This window comes from Gopherus flavomarginatus, chromosome 3, assembly GCF_025201925.1.
Source record: "Gopherus flavomarginatus isolate rGopFla2 chromosome 3, rGopFla2.mat.asm, whole genome shotgun sequence".
Classification (NCBI taxonomy): Eukaryota; Metazoa; Chordata; order Testudines; family Testudinidae; genus Gopherus; species Gopherus flavomarginatus.
In genome coordinates this window covers 57169773-57190343 of record NC_066619.1, presented here as the reverse complement: position 1 = coordinate 57190343, position 20571 = coordinate 57169773, and the positions used below count along the sequence as shown (strand labels likewise).

Here is a 20571-nt window from a genome sequence, read left to right as displayed (position 1 = left end):
CCTTGTTCATGTATCCCAGGATCGTGTTAGCTCATTTGGCCACAGCATCACACTGGGAGCTCATGTTCATCTAATTATCCACCATGACAACCAAATATTTTTCAGTCACTGCTTTCCAAGATAGAGTCCCCCATCTTTTGTTCTTACATGTGTATTTCCATTTAGTCCTACTAAAATGCGTATTGTTTGCTTGTGCCCAGTTGACTAAGCAATACAGATGGCTCTGAATCAGTGACCAGTCCACGCTTCATTGTTTACCACTCCCCCAATTTTGGTGTCATCTGTAGACTTTATCAGTGAAGATGATGTTTTCTTCAAGGTCATTGATAAAAATGTTAAATAGCATAGGGCCAAGAACCAATCCTTGTGGGACCCCATTGAAAACACACCCGCTTGATGATGATTGTTAAATCTCAAAATATCATTGTAAAGAATCAGCCAGTTTTTATTCTGTTTAGTGTTTGCCATGTTAATTTTATATTTTGTTTTTAATCAAATGTTGCATGGTACCAAGTCAAACACCTTACAGAAAGCTAGGTATATTATATCAATACTATTACCTTTATCAACCAAATTTATAATCTCATCTAAAAAGAGTCGCAGGTTAGTTTGAGATAATCTGTTTTCCATATACCCATGTTGATTGGCACTATACTACCCCCCTTTAATTCCTTATTAATCAAGTCATGTATCAGATGTTCCATTATCCTGCCTGGGATTGATGACAGGCCTATAATTACTCAGGTCATCCTGTTTACTTTTTTTAAAACTTGGCACAGCGTTCTTTCTTCCCATCATGTGGAACTTTGCCTGTGTTTCAGGACTTATTGCAAATGAACATTAATGGTCCAGCAAGCTGCTCAGCCCCTTTTTAAAAAACTCTTGGATGCAAATTATCTGGACTTACTGATTTAAGAATGTCTGACTTCAGTAACTTCTATTTAACGTCCTCCAAAGTTACTAGGGGAATAGAAAGTGTGTTATCACCATAGGATGAGATTATATCATTTGTTTCCTCAAATACAGAACTGAAATATTTATTAATAATGAAGAGTTCATTGATAATTCTACCATTTCCATCTAGTAATGGAATGCCATTGTTTAGTATTCTTTTTGTTCTTAATATATTTTAGAAACTCTTTTATTGTCTTTAACTGTGTTAGCTGTAGACTTCTCCTTGTGTCTTTGGGCTTCCCTTCTCAATTTTCTGTAGTTCCTAACTTCTGATTTATAAACATTACTGTCTATTTCCCCTTTCTTCCATTTGTTATATATTATTTTTTATAGTTGCCTTCACTTCCCTTCTAAACTCGTTCAGCTTTATTTATTTATTTTTTTATTTATTATTTTTTTTTTTTAACCAGCAAAGCCTTCTTTCTGAAATGTGGGATTGACTCTTTGGGCTCTTAGTAAAGTGTTCTTAAATGACTTCAAATTATCATTCAGATTTTTCCAATACAAATTTTCATCCCAGCTGGTTTTACTCATAATTGTTTTCAACTTTGTGAAATTGGCCCTATTAAAGCAACAAGTGTGTATATTACTGTTCTGGACTTTATTGTGCTTATATTGTGCTTACACATCATGATCAAGTCAATATCGCTTGTATCTAAACTACCATTAACGCTTAGTTCTGTGATCAGTTTTTCTTTATCTGTTTGGACTAGCTGTAATAAATTGCAGTTGCAGTTTGCAATAATAAATTGCAGATTGCAGTTGCAATCCCTCCCAGTTTGGTATCATCTGCAAACTTAATAAGCGTACTTTCTATGCCAACATCTAAATCGTTGATGAAGATATTGAACAGAACCGGTCCCAAAACACAACCCTGCGGAACCCCACTTGTTATACCTTTCCAGCAGGATTGGGAGCCATTAACAACTACTCTCTGAGTACGGTTATCCAGCCAGTTATGCACCCACCTTATAGTAGCCCCATCTAAATTGTACTTTCCTAGCTTATCTATAAGAATATCATGCGAGACTGTATCAAATGCCTTACTGAAGTCTAGATATATCACATCCACCGCTTCTCCCTTATCCACAAGGCTCGTTATCCTATCAAAGAATGTTATCAGATTAGTTTGACATGATTTGTTCTTTACAAATCCATGCTGGCTATTCCCTATCACCTTACCACCTTCCAAGTGTTTGCAGATGATTTCTTTGATTACCTGCTCCATTATCTTCCCTGGCACAGAAGTTAAACTAACTGGTCTGTAGTTTCCTGGGTTGTTTTTATTTCCCTTTTTATAGATGGGCACTATATTTGCCCCCTTCCAGTCTTCTGGAATCTCCCCCGTCTCCCATGATTTCCCAAAGATAATAGCTAGAGGCTCAGATACCTCTTCTATTAACTCCTTCAGTATTCTAGGATGCATTTCATCAGGCCCTGGTGACTTGCAGGCATCTAACTTTTCTAAGTGATTTTTTACTTGCTCTTTTCTTATTTTCTCTTCTAAATCTACCCTCTTCCCGTAAGCATTCACTATACTAGACATTCCTTCAGACTTCTCAGTGAAGACCGAAACAAAGAAGTCATTAAGCATCTCTGCCATTTCCAAGTCTCCCGTTACTGTTACCCCCTCCTCATTGAGCAGTGGGCCTACCCTGTCCTTAGTCTTCCTCTTGCTTCGAATGTATTGATAAAAAGTCTTCTTGTTTCCCTTTATTCCCATAGCTAGTTTGAGTTCATTTTGTGCCTTTGCTTTTCTAATCTTGCCTCTGCATTCCTGTGTTATTTGCCTATATTCATCCTTCGTGATCTGCCCTAGTTTCCATTTTTTATATGACGCCTTTTTATTTTGTAGGTCACGCAAGATCTCAAGGGTAAGCCAAGGTGGTCTTTTGCCACATTTTCTATCTTTCCTAACCATTGGAATAACTTGCTTTTGGGCCCTTAATAGCGTCCCTTTGAAAAACTGCCAACTTTCCTCAGTTGTTTTTCCCCTCAGTCTTAATTCCCATGGGACCTTGCCTATCAGCTCTCTGAGCTTACCAAAATCCGCCTTCCTGAAATCCATTGTCTCTATTCTGCTGTACTCCCTTCTACCCTTACTTAGAATTGCAAATTCTATGATTTCATGATCACTTTCACCCAAGCTTCCTTCTACTTTCAAATTCTCAACAAGTTCCTCCCTATTTGTTAAAATCAAGTCTAGAACAGCTTCCCCCCTAGTAGCTTTTTCAACTTTCTGAAATAAAAAGTTGTCTGCAATGCAGTCCAGGAACTTATTGGATAGTCTGTGCCCCGCGGTGTTATTGTCCCAACATATATCTGGATAGTTGAAGTCCCCCATCACCACCAAATCTTGGGCTTTGGATGATTTTGTTAGTTGTTTGAAAAAAGCCTCATCCACCTCTTCCGCCTGATTAGGTGGCCTGTAGTAGACTCCCAGCACGACATCACCTGTGTTTTTTACCCCTTTTAGCCTAACCCAGAGACTCTCCACCCTTCCGTCTCTTATGTCCATCTCCACCTCAGTCCAAGTGTGTACATTTTTAATATATAAGGCAACACCTCCTCCCTTTTTCCCCTGTCTATCCTTCCTGAGCAAACTATACCCATCCACACCAACATTCCAGTCGTGTGTATTATCCCACCAAGTTTCAGTAATGCCAATAATGTCATAGTTGTATTTGTTTATTAGCACTTCCAGTTCTTCCTGCTTATTACCCATACTTCTTGCATTTGTATAAAGGCATCTAAGATACTGGTTTGATTTTGCCTCCCAGCTTTGCCCTGACCCTCCTTCCTCTCTGCCATTATAGCCCGTGCTCCCTCCTGCTTCCAACCCATCTCCCAGGTCTTGTTCCCCACTTTCCTGTGGGCTTTGCTCACCTGTCCCGGTCGAACCTAGTTTAAAGCCCTCCTTACCAGGTTAGCCAGTCTGTGCGCGAATAAGGCCTTTCCTCTCTTCGAAAGGTGAAGGCCATCTGTTCCTAGCAGTCCTTCCTCAAGTAGCATCCCGTGGTCGAGGAAGCCAAAGCCCTCCTGGCGACACCATCTTCGCAGCCAGGCATTCACCTCCACAATGCATCTGTCTCTGCCCGGACCCCTACCTTCAACAGGAAGAATCGAAGAGAATACCACCTGCGCTCCAAACTCCTTAACCCGTACCCCCAGAGCCCTGTAGTCACTCTTGATCTGCTCAGCATCACACCTCGCAGTATCATTTGTGCCCACATGGATGAGTAGCATGGGATAGTAGTCAGAAGGCCGGATAATCCTCGACAAAGCCTCTGTAACGTCTCGGATACGGGCCCCTGGCAGGCAGCATACCTCCCGGGATGAACGGTCAGGGCGACAGATGGGTGTCTCCGTCCCCCTCAGCAGAGAGTCTCCAACCACCACTACCCTACGTTTCTTATCAGTGGTGGCAGCAGACCTCTCAGCCTTAGGGGTACGAGGCTTCACCCCCTTAACTGTTGGGGGTGATTTCTTCTCTCCTGTATCTTTTACCACAACAGGAGGGTTCGCAGCAGTGGTGGAGCACTGCCCGCTGCTAGAAGTAACCAGCTGGCTGTGTCCACCCTGAGCCGCCTCCTCCACTGGTGTGTCAGGTACACCCTGAGGCATCTCCTCTTCCACTGCAGTGTCAGTAGTCCCGTCAACTGGGACAGCACCATCAGCTGTCTCCACATGGATACTGTCCAGGAATTGCTCATGGACATAGATGTTCCTCAGCCAGGCCACCTCCTCCTGTAGCTCTCCCACCTGCTGCCTGAGAGATTCCACCAGTAGGCACCTTTCACATTGGATGCCACCCCCAGCCTGGATATCAGTAAGTGGAAATTGCAAATTACAGTCTTTGCAAGCCCACACCAGAATCTGGGTAAAAGCATCCATGCTTTGGTGCTCTGTCTGGCTACAGGCGCAGGTGGAGGAGACAGAAGCAGTGCTGGCACAGGTGTTACGGGTCCTCCTCACCATTTTAAGCCTCCCTCTGTCAAAGTCTCAAATTCCTGTCTACAGCTCTCTGTCCGCTCCTCTTTGCTGTGAACAGAAAGGTTTTCGATGTGGCTCAGGTTATGGGTTCAAGGGACCAATGGGTCACAGATGAGACCGACAAGGGACCCCCCCTCCCTTCCTACTCCCCTTCCATACTCCCTTGCAAAACTCCCTGTTAGCAGCTCCTGTTCGCTAAGACTCTAGGACTGGAAGGGACCTTGAGAGGTCATCGAGTCCAGTCCCCTGCCCTCATGGCATGACCAAATACTGTCTAGACCATCCCTAATAGACATTTATCTAACCTACTCTTAAATATCTCCAGAGATGGAGATTCCACAACTTCCCTAGGCAATCTATTCCAGTGTTTAACTACTCTGACAGTTAGGAACTTTTTCCTAATGTCCAACCTAAATCTCCCTTGCTGCAGTTTAAGCCCATTGCTGCTTGTTCTATCATTAGAGGCTAAGGTGAACAAGTTTTCTCCCTCCTCCTGATGACTCCCTTTTAGATACCTGAAAACTGCTATCATGTCCCCTCTCAGTCTTCTCTTTTTCAAACTAAACAAACCCAATTCCTTCAGCCTTCCTTCATAGGTCATGTTCTCAAGACCTTTAATCATTCTTGTTGCTCTTCTCTGGACCCTCTCCAATTTCTCCACATCTTTCTTGAAATGCGGTGCCCAGAACTGGACACAATACTCCAGTTGAGGCCTAACCAGCGCAGAGTAAAGCGGAAGAATGACTTCTCGTGTCTTGTTTACAACACACCTGTTAATGCATCCCAGAATCACTTTTGCTTTTTTTGCAACAGTATCACACTGTTGACTCATATTAAGCTTGTGGTCCACTATGACCCCTAGATCTTTCTGCCATACTCCTTCCTAGACAGTCTCTTCCCATTCTGTATGTGTGAAACTGATTGTTCCTTCCTAAGTGGAGCACTTTGCATTTATCTTTATTGAACTTCATCCTGTTTACCTCAGACCATTTCTCCAATTTGTCCAGATCATTTTGAATTATGACCCTGTCCTCCAAAGCAGTTGCAGTCCCTCCCAGTTTGGTATCGTCTGCAAACTTAATAAGCGTACTTTCTATGCCGACATCATTTAATATCTCATCTTGTGCTTTATCTGTTAGGACATTGATCCATAAGCATTCAAGATAATTTTCTTCCGAGTTATCAGTGACTTGGAAACAGGTAATGCCATTTTTGACATATTTAATTTTCACTCGCTGGTAACCATTAAAACATGTTGATTTGCAACTTCAGTTTAGCTTTTACACTAAATCTGTGGCTTCTTTTTGATAACCAGATGCATGCACTATACTTATATGCATTTATTTAAGCAATTATATAGCTTAACTTACATTTATTTAGATTCTTAAATTTTGCATTTTTTATTATGTTAGAAAATGATGAATGATGCATTTCTTATTTACTGGATGATAAATTCTTAACTTGTGATTTGTGTCAAGATTTATTTGGATGGAAACTGAATCCAATTAAAAATGCACTAAAACATCAATTTAAAATTGCTTTATTAGTTAAATAAAACTACCTTAAATTCCTGGATACATAAACTTTTTGATCAACTTTTTTCATATCAAACTTGCTTTTGTTTTAAAACTGATTTATTAAATGAAGGAAGCATTAGCTATAGTTAGTGAATTGAACTGATTGTTTCTGGTCACCATGTCCTTCAGGACTTTAAAACTAGTAGATCTCATCTTTTCATAACTACTTCTTATCATAGATTAGAAGAAGAAAACAAACTTTTTTCTGCTTTTTCAGCTCCCAGTTGATTTCTTAACTTTGAAAGAACTCATCATTGAAATGAACTAGTTGAGTAAACTGAAATGAAGAGAATATGCAGAAGAGGCTACAGCTATCCAAAGCTGGTTACTGCATTCCAAATCAGCACACGAGCTGGTTTTCAGTGGCACTCACACTGCTTGGGTTCTGGCCACTGGTCCTGGGGGGCTCTCCATTTTAATTTAATTTTAAATGAAGCTGCTTAAACATTTTAAAAACTTATTTACTTTACATACAACAATAGTTTAGTTATATATTATTGACGTATAGAAAGAGACCCTCTAAAAATGTTAAAATGTGTTACTGACATGCGAAACCTTAAATGAGAATGAATAAATGAAGACTCGGCACACTGCTTCTGAAAGGAAACGTCCTATCCCTGGTCAGATGGCATTTCAGGTCGTGGCGCGACCCCCTCCTCCCCCAAAAGCACATGTAACTTCTGTCCTCTGTAAATATTGTTGCATAGTTGGGGCGGGGAAAAAATATAGGATATTGCACTACATTCTACTAAGAGCCTTGGTGACCTTGAAAATGCAGCACAATATTTGTATTATTTACTACTTGAAAGTTTTACAGCTTTTTTTTTTGTGTGGGTTTGCAAGTATAGTTAAAGTAAATGTATGTTCTGAATTAAACTTCAAAGAAGACTTTTGTGCATTTGCTTTAGAATCTTATTTCTGAGAGTTGTGGATTTACAAAGAGTTTCTTGCTGAAGTTGTATTTCTAGGAACGACACTAGTTTGCTGTGGATCCCACTAGCCGATTTCCCAGGTCTTCTTGTTTGACAGTTTGTGGGTATCCATGTGAATTCTCAGTCAAGGTCCTGATCTTGCAAACAATTATGTATGAGCTTCATTTTAAGCATGTAAGTAGTTCACTGACTTCAATAGAATTTCCTGTGTTTAAAGTTAAGTGTTTGCAGGATCTGGTCTTTAGGTACAAAGCTAAACATGTATGTTTGAGATCAAAAGGAAAAAATCCTGGATTGTTCTCGTGTCGAAAATGACCTTGAACAAAGTCCAGTATAGAGATGTTGAAATGGAGCCTTGGCATACAACTATTAACTTTGGTGATCTTTACTTGGTATGCTTGGATTTAATTCTTATCTAATACTTATTTAATCCAACTGCACACTATAAAATAAGGATATAGAAATATCCTTTTGAGAGAATTACTTTGAGAACTTGTGTGTTAGGTAAGTATTTATAACATTTTATTTCATTTGTAAACATAGCACAATTACGTATCTGAGATAAGTGATACGTGTGTTTTGCAGCTTTATCTGAATTATTCATTCTTTACTTCTGTTCACTTTGTTTTTAACTTATCAAAGTTCTATGTACCTTTTACTTTAGTAATGATGTGAAAGTCATGATCTCTGGAATACACTTTGTTCTACGTTCCTTTTTCATTCCACCCCCCTCCCGCAACTTTAGAGGTCCTTCAAGGATAGGAGACCGCATCAGGAGCCTTGAAGCGTCTTGTCTGTGCTAGAACTATGTTTTACTAAAACGTCCCACTCTTGCTCACATGAGTTCAGCTTCATTGCTAAGAGCACTTGTGTAAATAATGCACTGGCAGCTGCTAGCATTTTAAACTCTAAGACAATGTGGTAAAAATTCCCATGCCTGTCTACCCTGCCACTTAACATAGTTGACAGCACTAGCACTGAAACACACATACACATTTTCCCAGCGAAATTCTATTAAAAGGACTGTTAATGAAAGGTGTGCTATATCCTGTGCAAGCAACAGAGGCTTTATTGTTGGCTACATGGTTCACAACAGTTGATGACATCTAATTTTAGAACATTGGCTTTCTAAGTTGAGAATAAGGAGCAATACAAATTTAGTAAGGTGAAAAGTGGTGTATGATTTGTATGAAAAATAGTCCAAATATCTGAAACTTGAATGATCTAGAGAACAGGTACAATACTCATCGTGGGACTGTAAACTTTCCCACTCTACCCTGCCATGGTGCCTTAAATCTGATTTTGAAAGGGCCATTTTTATGGCTAAAAGAGTAGTTCTGTATCCTTTCCTATTCAATCTTTGTTCTCTCTGCTGCCTGTTAATTGTGGTGGCAGTTTTGTGATTTGGGTTCTGTTTGCTGGATACCTGGTTAACTCATTTAACATATGCTTTGGAACAGCTGTAATATGTTAACAACGTTCTGTCACCATTGACATGGTCTGGTTTTATATCAGTGATGTGAAGGTGAAAGGCTCTGTGGGCATGATGTTCAAATTCCTGGAAATCCTGCTGTCACTTGGAGTACAGAGTTGTAAGGGTAGTGGGGGGGTGGGGGGGGAGAGAGGGGGAGAGAGAGAGAGAGAACAGCTCAGATGTAAATTAGTATTGAAGCAGTGGTTTTTGTTGACCAATTCGGAATCTACATGTAGTTTTCTGAAAAAAGGATTATTATAGTGTAAGGTCTCCCTGTAAGGTCTCTATTTATATAGAATTTTACTTGCCAAATGTTCATACCTTTCAGAAATTGATACTACTTCTGAATTTTGCACATTTTTATTTATTGTATTTGTTTGCTTGTATGGCACACATGCAGTTTATTGGGGGGTTATGTATATTTATGGAATAAAATGTAAATAACATCATAGCTTGTCTTTCAACTATTGAGTGGTTGGCTTGTATGTAAAATGTACCACAATTATATTGCAGAAAGGTCACAAAGATTAGAGTGAAGTGCTACATAATGGTTGTGCTAGCTTCCGCATTGGACTTAAAAGGGAAAAATACTGTTTCTTTATCCGTAAATGAGACTTGGAATGTTTTTTATTTTTCTTAGCTTTTTTGTATTAGAAATTCAGATCTTGTCTGCCCCAGTAGACTTTAGGGAACATCTTTTCTGATAAAATGTACATCTTTTTTTCTGTATCAGTGCTTAAAAATGCCAGCATCCTGACTACAATATAGCTTTTACCTGCAAAGAGAGACTTAAACATTTTGTTGGGTTAGAAGATAAATCCTGTGATGACTGGAGAGCCAGTAAAACAACATCCCAAGTCAGTGAAAGAAACAATTGAGAGTAAAGGATTTTTACTCAGATAATTTCACTATGTGCTTACTTTAACACCTTCAATTACCAATTAATATGGTTTACGGTCTTACCCAAAATTGGCAAAAGTAGAATGGTAAGATATACAAAGTTCTATATAAGTTCTCCCCGATGTGCTTGTGTTATGCTTCTTCAGATTCAAGGGGGAATGCCTTTCGAGTAATTGTCAAGGGCCTCATGGCTTCTTTATTGAAATATCAGGATTTTTTTTTCAACATATTGAAACATGAATCTTTAAGTTAAACCACTGAATGCAGTGTCACTAGTAGTGGTATTGTGAAATGGTGAGAAGTAAACTGCAATCTGTTTGGCAACGTGACATTAAAGTCACAAACTTTGTATTTTTGGGTAATGCAGAGTAAAATCTTAAGATTAAAATATGGTTGCAAGTAATAACATCTTACCCATAATAAATCATGGGAAAATGTCTGGTATGATATGGTGCCCAAGATTGAAAGTCACCCTCTGATTGCTGATAGCCTTTGTACGTTACATATCTTTACCAAGATTGCAATGGTGAAAAAGCATAGCTCAAATACAACAACCCGAGTGAAGAATGAATTATATAAGTTATAGTTTTGTATTTATTTACACATACACTCTCTCTCTCTCTCACGCCAGACTGGCAAAGGTGGAACTTGAAAGGCCATAACCCATGACTATTCTCAATCTGTTTAAAAAAAAAAAAAGGCTTTAAAAGGTGACTGGTAAAGGGTTTGTTTTTAAATAGGATGTATATCCTTTCGGATTTTGTGATGTGTAAAGGTTGCCTGCAAAGCTTTTTTCAAAATAAATAAAATACGCTTCTTTCTCTAGAAAAAAATCAGGAGCAAAGGAAAAACAAACATATATACCTTTATGCATACACATCATTTTTGGGAGGCTCTCAAACCACACCACGGGGCTTTATAAAATAGTTAGGCGAACTGTCCACAAATTAGATCTAGACAGTCATGTTATACCGTGCTGAATAGTGACACATACCGGAACTATTTGCTAGCCATATTGCGTGAGGGTATTATGTAAGCCTTTGCTTTATTGTATTTTACGCAGATAATCCAGAATATAAAAGAAAATTTAAATTTGGAGTCTGACACCTGAAACTCTACCACTTTGAAACCTATGAACCACATAGTTACTTTTAATGCCCCAAAACGCACCATGCAATGGTTAGACTTGATATAGGATGTTTCTTTGTAGGTTTTTTTTCCGTTTTGAGAAACAAAGCGTTAATCTGGTATGGAAGGTGTTTTGGTGAGTTCTGGGGAAAGAGGAACTCCATTTGGACAGTCAGTGACAACTCCTCCTGATCATGTGCATAATGGACTCTCATAACCTTGGTAAATTTGGTGATGTCCCTTAACAATAACTTGACTAAGGAGAAGAATTTGTGTGGATGTGAGGACCGACGTCCAAATATACAGATGCCTTATAAGGACCTAAGGCCACCCACTGGACCTGGTATGTTATGTGAAAACTACAAACTGCCTTGTTTTCATGAGAATTTTACCTCATATTAGTTAGCTTGTGTTAGCTAATTTGGGTTGAAAATCTACCTTTTTTCCCCAGTTAGGAAAAGGCCTCAGAGGCAATGGGTGTGTGTGTGTGTGAGACAGATTTCAGTTACCAATCTGCCTGAGGTGTCAGGTGGTTAGGCTGAGGCAACAGGATCATTTGTGGAGGAGATGACAAAATATACCAAGGATTTAAATTTTAAAGCTTTATTAATAAAATAACAGCGGAAAGAAGAAAGCATTCGTGCCTCAAGCCCTAACTCGCTTTCATATTCACAGTCGCTCTAACCACAGCTGGCCAAACCTGGGTGTAACGTAAGAAGACGAGGGGAAGGGGTGGACGGGAGTTCTGTCCTAGGCCCAGGTCGTCCGGGGTCTGCTGTAATTTCCGAGTTTCTCCAGCTCTCAGGAGGGTTTTAAGTCCTGGGTTCCCTTTGGGGGTGTTTTGTTCAGGGACCTCTGCTCCTGATGCTCTTTGTACCAGTCCAAATGGCTTTCTGTGGTTTTCTCAACTTCTTTAAATCACACCGGCTCTAGACACACCAGCGGAACTTTGTTTTCCCCCGTGTTAGCCTTTGCTGTTTTGTTTGTTTTGGGCTGCCTCAGCAGGTCTGTTCAGCTGGATCCTTCTTTCTTACGGCTGGTTGGGGGACGGGGCGGGGGAGGGGAAATCCAGGCCCCACTCTTTTTCTTGTCAGGCAGCTGAACATCGGCTGTGAGCTGCAGCCTTGGGCTGGAGTCGGTGCTTAATTTTTTGACTGAGCGAGCTGGAGTGTTGAGTTAGCCCATTCTTTGCTCTTTGCTTTTCCCCCTCTTGGCCTCTTGCTCCTTTCAAGGGAATATTCCATTCCGCACTTATACCTTTGACCACCACCCCTAAAAGCCTTGTGATGCTTACAGCTGCCTTAGCAATATACGATGCTGATCTGTCTCCCCGTGGGACCCCCTGACGGAGGGAGTCCTTGAGCCTGTAACGGCGTGGGGGAGAAAAGTGACACTTGTCAGGAATGGTCTGATAATACTTAGTCCTGCCATGCATGCAAGGAACTGGACTAGATGACCTCTTGAAGTCCCTTCCAGTCCTGTGATTCTATGATATCCTGATAAAACACTCTTGTGGAAATGCTGATGGAACTTCTCCTCAAGATAGTAACAAATTCAAAGTATGCGGGACTTAATAAGCAAATGAGGATAGGGGATTTTTTGCACAATGGGAAGTTGTCAGGCCCACCAGGAAATGTTCAGAGCAGGGACTTGATTCCACAGAAGGTTTTATTTACAACTAAGCTAAAGGGAGCCTCAGTCACTGAGTATTCAGAGGAAGTATGTTGTTCAATCCTCCTTTTGTTAAAGTAGAATTTTTTTAGTTCCACATTTATTAAACTGATTTCTTCCCTTCATCTCACCGAATATTTTTATAGTATCTTAACCTATTTGTTTTAAGATGCTTAAATCATATTAAAAGTAATGTATACTTTTTATATAAATGACTCTAACATAGTTAATATATTGAGCAAGAACTCTGATTCAGTGCGTCTTGGCTGTAGATAAACTCTCAATGTTCAGTTGGAAGACTTGGAGTGTGGGCCCGATGGTGTGGAAGCTGTGGGATTGCACATTCTTAGGGTTAGCAGGAGTGTTGATACCAGGGTTCTTCAAGTATAAGCCTGCAAAATTCAGTTTTCTAGGAGGATCCTTAGCTTTTCCGGATTGTACCAGGTACTGATAGGTGGCATGACAAGATTACTGATCCACTGCCACTGTATTCAAGGAGTACAAATCAACTGATGACCTGGACTTATCTGAAGCTTTGAGCTGTGCTTGCTGAGCCAGATTAAAGGAAAAGATGAAGTACTTGAACTTTTCTTGTTCCAGCCAGAAATGCTGGAGTTTTACTTTGTCGCTTTGGAGTAGCCCGGAAATCACCAAAACCAAGCTGATCATCTGAGAGTGGCCATTCACCTGCTTCACCTGGGGAAAGACACACATGGAAAAAGAAATGAATAGTTGAGTCCAGAGTGAGTGAAAGGTCTTACGCAGCAGCAGAAATCCAGACCTGTCCCTGAACTTTTTGCAGTTCTGGAGGGCTATATAACATCTGGCACCATTGCTGGCTATGACAACATCCTTCTAGAGTTCCTGAAACATCTTGGCCCATGTGCTCTTGGCTGGCTTAATTCTTCACAAGGGTCACCAATGAAGGAAGACTGCTGAAAATCCTGGTACATGTCAAAAGTTGTTGACCTCCCAAAACCTGGTAAAGACCCTAACCTGGCATCAAGCTATCTCCTGATATTGTTGCTTTCTCTGTCTCTCAGGGTTCTAGAGTACCTAATTTTACAGTGAATAACACTAGAGGTGGAGAGCATCTTGAGTGTCGAGCAAGCAGTCTTTCAGTAAGCACATGCAATCAAGTACTTGCTCTAACCACATTAATCAAAAACTGTTTTCAAAGAAATCTGAAAATGGGCATTTATTTTCCTTGACCTCACTGTCCCATATGTTATAGTGTGGCACACAGGTCTGCTTGTTAAAACATCAAGAGTTTCCCCCACCCTGGGTTACTGATGCCAGGGAACTGCTCTTCTGAGACAGATGGTTCAGGGTTCATGTGGGTGAGAAAACAAGTTCTTGGAAGAAAACGGATGAATGGGTTATGCGAGGGATCTGTCCTAGCCTCAACCTTTTTAAATCTATACATCAGTGACCTGCCAGCAACCCAGGTGCGGAAGCTCATCTCTGCAGACAACATGCTGCGGGCTACCAGGCTCAGACTTTCTCTGCGCTGGAGAAAACCCCAGGAGACGATGCTGCAAAGCTGGCCAACTTTTGCAAGACATGGCGCCTTCAGCCTAGCACCAACAAGACAGTCTTTAGCACATTCTACCTCCACCAAGCCACTGCTAAGAGGAAACTAAACATCATAATGAATGGCCAGAAGCTGAAGCATGAAGTGTACCCTGTTTACTTAGGCGTGACCCTTGACTGAATGCTACTTACAAAAGTCACCTGAACAAGGCAGTAGCAAAGGTCAATACACGCAACAATCTTTACAGCCAACTGGCAGGTTCGTTCATGGGGAGCAGATGCACCATCCCTATGGACCTCAGGCCTTACCATTTTGAATTCAATAGCCGAGTACTATGTGTGTGCCAACTGACACCAAACTTATTGACGTGCAACTCAACTCAACAATCTGCATTGTCACAAGAACTCTCCGACCAACTCATCTTTCATGGCTTCTATCTTTCATTGCTCCCCTTTACATCATGAGGGAGATGGCAGTTGGCCAACTACTTGAGAAGATATGTACCAACCCAAGTTTGCCCTTGTTCAATGATCTTTTAGGTCCATCAGCTGCATGTCTTTCATCACAACACCCACTGTGGTTGAGGCTGCCACACTATGATGTGACAACAGAGTCCTTGTGACAGGAAAACTGATTCTTAACATTATCCGTCAATCAGTTCCTCATCACAGACCCTACTGCTTACCTGCCCAGCTTTGACCTGCCATGTCTTTAGTGGGTTCTTTATAGCCAATTCTGGACTGGGCAGGCTGCTGTGTACCAGCAAGCACTGTTGGGGTCTTCGAGGAATCCAAGCTGTGGCGCAGATCAAACCATTATACACATTATCGATGAGTAATCAGATTCAGCCCATGGTCTCTCAGGGCTCCATCTGGCTAATAAGAACACTATTGGTTGGCTCAGCAAATGTGCAAATCCTAAATAAGCAAATTGATATACTCGTATCATAATATTTAACTCATTAATATTTTATTTTACAAGTTATTGGGTGTGCTGCTGCATATTCAAGAACAAAACTGGAATTACAGTTTGTAAAGCATTGAAATTTTTAATGTAGAACTTTAAGGAAAAGAGTTATATAGCATGAAAGTTACATAGAGTGAAATTTTAATTTAAAAAAGCTTTTGTGATCTTGTGTGAATTTTTGTTCAAATAGCAAGGGATCAAAACTTGGTCAGGGACAAGAGATAAGAAGGCATTATTAGTCTTGCCAAAGAGTTACAGGCTATGTGGTCAAAGTTTTAGACTTTAAAGTTGTGCCACCCTGATTAACATCTTGCTTTTTTCTTTCCTTTCTCCACCTACACCATCAGTTGTCAGAATTCCAACATGATTATTTTTATCCTTTGAATCATTAAAGTTGGGGAAAAAACTGCTTTATGCTGCTTGAAACCTGGAATTCCAGCTTTCTTACAGATACTATAAATTACTTCACAAACCTGCTAGAGCTATCAGTTGTTAAAATCATGTCTGAATTGAAGAAAGCACAAAACCCAAGATGGTAATCTGTGACTTAATTTTAAGGTCTGGTATCTTGTGAAATGCCATAATCAGAAATAAATGGCTTGTACCACTAGAAAGCAGAAAAATCCCTGCATTCTTGGATTTCTAGCACTAAGGATCAGAGGCGGATTTACCACGAAACAGTGTGGTGGCACGGGCCCCCCAATGGTGGGGAACCCCCAAAGTGCAGGACATATCTCATCTGACAACCTGCCCTTGAGTCCCTGCTGGCGGCGCAGCAGGTTGCAGGCAGGCAGGCTGCCTGCATTCTGTGGCCGGTGGCCCCATGCCGCTTCTGGAAGCCAACGGCTGCTGGCACATCTCTGCATGCCCCCTGGCTGGGGGGCGGTGGCTCCGCGTGCTGCCTCCGCCTCAGGCAGTGCACAGAGACCTGTTGCCCCTCCCTCCCCCCAAGGAGTGTGCAGTGAAGTGCCAGCAGCAAAGCTAAGGTGGCTCCCTGCCCACATTGCCTTCCTCTGTGCCACTCAGGGAAGTGGCCGGCATGTCCCTGCGGCCCCTGGCGGTGTGTGTGTGTCTCCACGCATTGCTCCCACCCCAGTCGCTGACTCCGCAGCTCCCATTGTCCGGGAGATGCAGCAATGGGAGCTGCGGGGCTGGTGACTGTGGGCAGTGATGTGCAGACACCACCTGCCACCTTCCCCCTGCCTAGGAGCTGCTGCCACAGGGGCATGTCGCAAGTGGTGTCTGCACCACCCAAGGTAAGTGCTGTCCGCTGACCCCTCCTGCACCCCAGCTCAGAGCCCGCATCCCACACCCAAACTTCCTCCCAGAGCTTGCACCCCTCATCCCATCCCATACCCCAACCCCTTGCCTCAGCCCAGAGCCCACACCTAAACTCCGTCCCAGAGCCCAACCCACCACACCCCAACCTCCGCCTCAATCAGGGTATTCACTGTATTGCCATTTACTTCCTGTTACTTATAATATTGGAGGAGGATGAAGGAAAAAAGAAGAATGAAAAACGGGGGGTTGGGGAGATAAGAGAGTGTGTTCGTTCTCTTTGGGTCCTGGGGGTGGAGAGGGGGGCTTGAAAATTAAGCTGCGCACAGGGCCTCACTAATTCTAAATCCGCCACTGCTAAGGATTCATGAGCTGTCAGACAGTTACATTTATTACTGGTCCCATGGCCTAGCAGTACCTTTTTTAGAATAGGTCTAGGACTGAGTGTAGCAAGTCTCAGAGCATTTAATGAAACTGATGTAGTAAGGCTCTCGTTTTTAAAAAACAAAACAAAACAAAAAAACCCTTCATTATACTTCCTATGAAAGGTTACTTTTAAAATATAAAAAGTCTGGACTTCAGCATTTTTACATATATTGATTTCACTTATTCCTCCACAGGGTGTGATAGGTGTACAGCTTGTGGTTACCATGGTGATGGCTAGTGTCATTCAGAAGATCATACCTCACTATTCTCTAGCTCGTTGGCTTCTCTGTAGTGGCAGGTAAGATAAACAACTAATTGCTACAGTATATACGGACGTGGTGATGCTTGTTATAGAGTCTAGAAATTGGAAAATTAAACTACTCAGGAAAAGTTTCAACCATTTCCAGCAGAATGCAACCACTTGCATTATTTGTACCTGATGTAGAAGATTATAATATTGTGACATCAATATTATAATATAGTGAAATTCTCATTGTAAAGGGACTGTGTTAAGGTTGTTATACAGTTAAGCGTGCTGTTATTTGGCTGACAGTTTTTTCTTTGAGAGATGAGCTGTACAACACTTTGTAATATTAAAGTACAGCTTAGTTCTTGCTCTCCCACAGTGATCAACTTTTCTCTGCAATGACACTGTGTGCCTAATGATTCCACTCTTGCGTTGCCTTTCATATAAGCAGTATTTAGAAATTTACCAAAAATTCTATTTTCTTACTACTTCATAGGGTGAGATTTGTGTAAATTTCAATATACTGCTCCCTCGCAACAATGGATCAAACAGACACAATGGGTTGCAAAGGGAGCATTTCCAGTATGATTGTTTCCATAATAACTAAAACCAGCAGCTATTGTGAATCTAAATCTTTATCTTAAATTTTAGAAAACTGTAGTTGGCTTATTCTTCCAAAGAAACTCTACATCATTAGAAAATGCTGTACTGTTTCTCATAGAGGGCATTTTCCAGATTTTAACAATAAACTTCTAAGTTACTAGTGAAGTCCCAAATCATCACTTTTTTCAATGATTTCTGAAGAAGTACACTTGGATTATGTGTATGTTCTCCAAGCATCTTACCAGCATTTCTACATGATTTTCCACTACTATTTTTTTCTGCAGTAAAAAAAAAACCCACTCCCATCCTGTTACAAGGTGGAGTTGTGGGAATTGATAAGGGTAGCAGTTATTTGAGCATAAGGTTGGTGCCAGCCTCTGTCCTTGAAAAATAACTAGAGGTCCAAAAGTGTACATATTTATATATTGATATTTGAGAATGGCCTGTTTGTATGCATATTGGGAGCTGCTGAGTTTCAAGGAAGAGAGGGGAATGATGGTAATTTGGAGGTAGATAACCTAAATTTGAATGGAACTACTAAACTTTTGTCTGTGCAAGGTCTCTCACTGCTGGGTGTTATCGGGCAGCATATTAAGCACTAGAGCACCACAGATTTGAGTGCTCTAAAAATAATTAATGAACTCTTTCATCTTCACTTGAAAAAGGAATTGCCAGTGTGCTGAGTTCTTTGAGTTTTGAGGCTTTCAAATGGCATTCTTTTCTTCCTTTTCCTATGTTCCCGTGAAAAACAAAATACAAATGCAGAAGGAGATGGGTGGGGATTTCTAGATCAAAATAAGTGTCCAAAACACAAGACCTGGTGGTAACGGGGGATCTTTAACTACCTATATATTAATTGGAAAGTAATGTGCAAAACACACTGTCCTCTATCTCGATATAACTCTGTCCTCAGGAGCCAAAAGATCTTACCACGTTATAGGTGAAACCGCGTCATACTGAACTTGCTTTGATCCGCCGGAGTGCACAGCCCTCGCGCCTCTTCTCCCCCCGCCCCCGAGCACTGCTTTGCCATGCATATCTGCATTCATATTATGTTAGGTCAATATAGCTAACAGCCCACATCCACACTACAGCTTAAAACCAATGTTATAATACAGGATTTATAAAATCGATTTTACGCGTCCACACTAGTACAATTTTTTGACCAGAAAATCAAAGTGACAACAAGGACAAATTGGCAAGGATGAGAATAAGAGTAGCATGACAAAATCAGAAAGGCTAAGGCACAAAGAGTTCAGCTAGTAAGGAATGTAAATGGAAGTAAGAAGATGCTCTATAAATATATTAGAGGTAAGAGAAAGGCAAAGAATAGTCTCTGTCCATTAGTTAATGGGGAAAGATTAATAACGGATGATGTAAAGAAGGCTGAAGTGTTAAATGCCTATTTTGAGTCAGTCTTCACTGAAAAGGTTAACTGTGACCAGATGCTTAACACAATTAATATTAACCAAGGGGAAGGAACATAGGCCAAATTAGGGAAAGAACAGGTTAAAGAATATTTCAATAAATTAATGTATTCAGGACAGCAGCACTTGATGAAATTCACCCTAGAGTACTTAAGGACAATAAGCAATCTAAGAACCATTAGCGATGATTTTTAAGAGCTCAGGAAAGATGGGTGAGGTCCCAGAGGATTGGAGAAGGGCAAACGTACCTATCTTTAAAAAGGGGAAAGAGGAGGATTGGGAAATTATAGACCAGTCAAACTGATACCCATAAAGATACCAGAACAAATTATTAAACAATCAATTTGTAAGTACCAAGAAGATAATTGGTGAAAATTAATAGACCACATGGATTTGTCAAGAACAAATCATGCCAAATCAACCTAGTTTTCTTCTTTCACAGGGTTACTGGCCTACTGGATAAGGGGGAAGCTATAGATATGATATATGTTGATTTTAGTAAGGTTTTTGAGGCAGTCGCACATGACATTCCCATAAGCAAACTAGGGAAATGTGGTCTAGATGAAATTGCTATAAGATGGCTGTACAACTGCTGAAAAAACATTCTCACAGAATAGTTATCAGTGATTCATTTCAAACAGGGAGGACACTTTAAGTGGGAGTCCCACAGAAAACTGCCATTGGTCTGGTACTATTCAGTATTTTCATTCATGACTTGAAGTGCAGAGTGGAGAATACACTTACTAAATTTGTGGATGGCATGAAGCTGGGATGGATTGCAAAATGATTTTGATAAGTTGAAGAGCTGGTCTGAAAGGAATGTGATGTGCAAAGTAGTACATTTAGGAAGGAAAAATCCGATGCACAAGTACGAAATGGGGAATAGCTGGCTAGGTGGTGGTACTGCAGAAAAGGATCCGGGCATTTCTAGTGGATCACAAAGAGAATGAGTCATCAATATGGTGCTGTTGCAAATAAAGCAAAAGTCATTTCTGTTGTACGTTAACTGGGAGATAACCATTCGTCTCTCCTGAATGCTGGGAGGCATTAGATGGTGTGTGTCTGTGTGCATCCATCTTGTACTGGGTACCAAACCATAAGAAAGATGCAGAAACATTGGAGAGAGTCTAGAGGAGAGGAACAAAAATAGAGGTTTAGAGAACCTGATCTATGAGGAAAGGTTGAAAAAAGTTTAGAGAAGAAAAGACTGAGGTGGGGACAGGACATAAGTCTTCAAATATGTGAAAGGTCATCATAAAGAGAATGGTGGTCAGTTGTTCTCCATGTCTACCAAAGTTAATATCAGGAAAAAAGTTCTGACTAAAAGATAGTTAAGCTTAACTGTTTACATAAATAATATACTTGTAGATTTAATTTAATATTTGAACAGGAATCGATTTTTTTCAGCTTTTAGTTAATTACTGCTATAAAAGTCCCATATGGAATTCCAAGGGCAACATA

At 40.8% G+C, this 20571-nt stretch overlaps 1 protein-coding gene across 4 annotated transcripts in view; it reads left to right on the top strand.

Annotated features, from left to right (window-relative positions):
- TMEM161B (transmembrane protein 161B) overlaps positions 1-20571 on the top strand; it is a 75465-nt gene that overhangs the window by 9798 nt on the left and 45096 nt on the right. For 3 of the 4 annotated variants that reach the window (XM_050944816.1, XM_050944815.1, XM_050944814.1), the window contains one exon: positions 17028-17131. The exons of the other annotated variant lie outside the window; for it this stretch is intronic. In XM_050944816.1, the coding sequence (XP_050800773.1) occupies positions 17028-17131 (104 nt within the window). The remainder of the gene's footprint in view (positions 1-17027; positions 17132-20571) is intronic. 4 annotated transcript variants of the gene reach the window in all.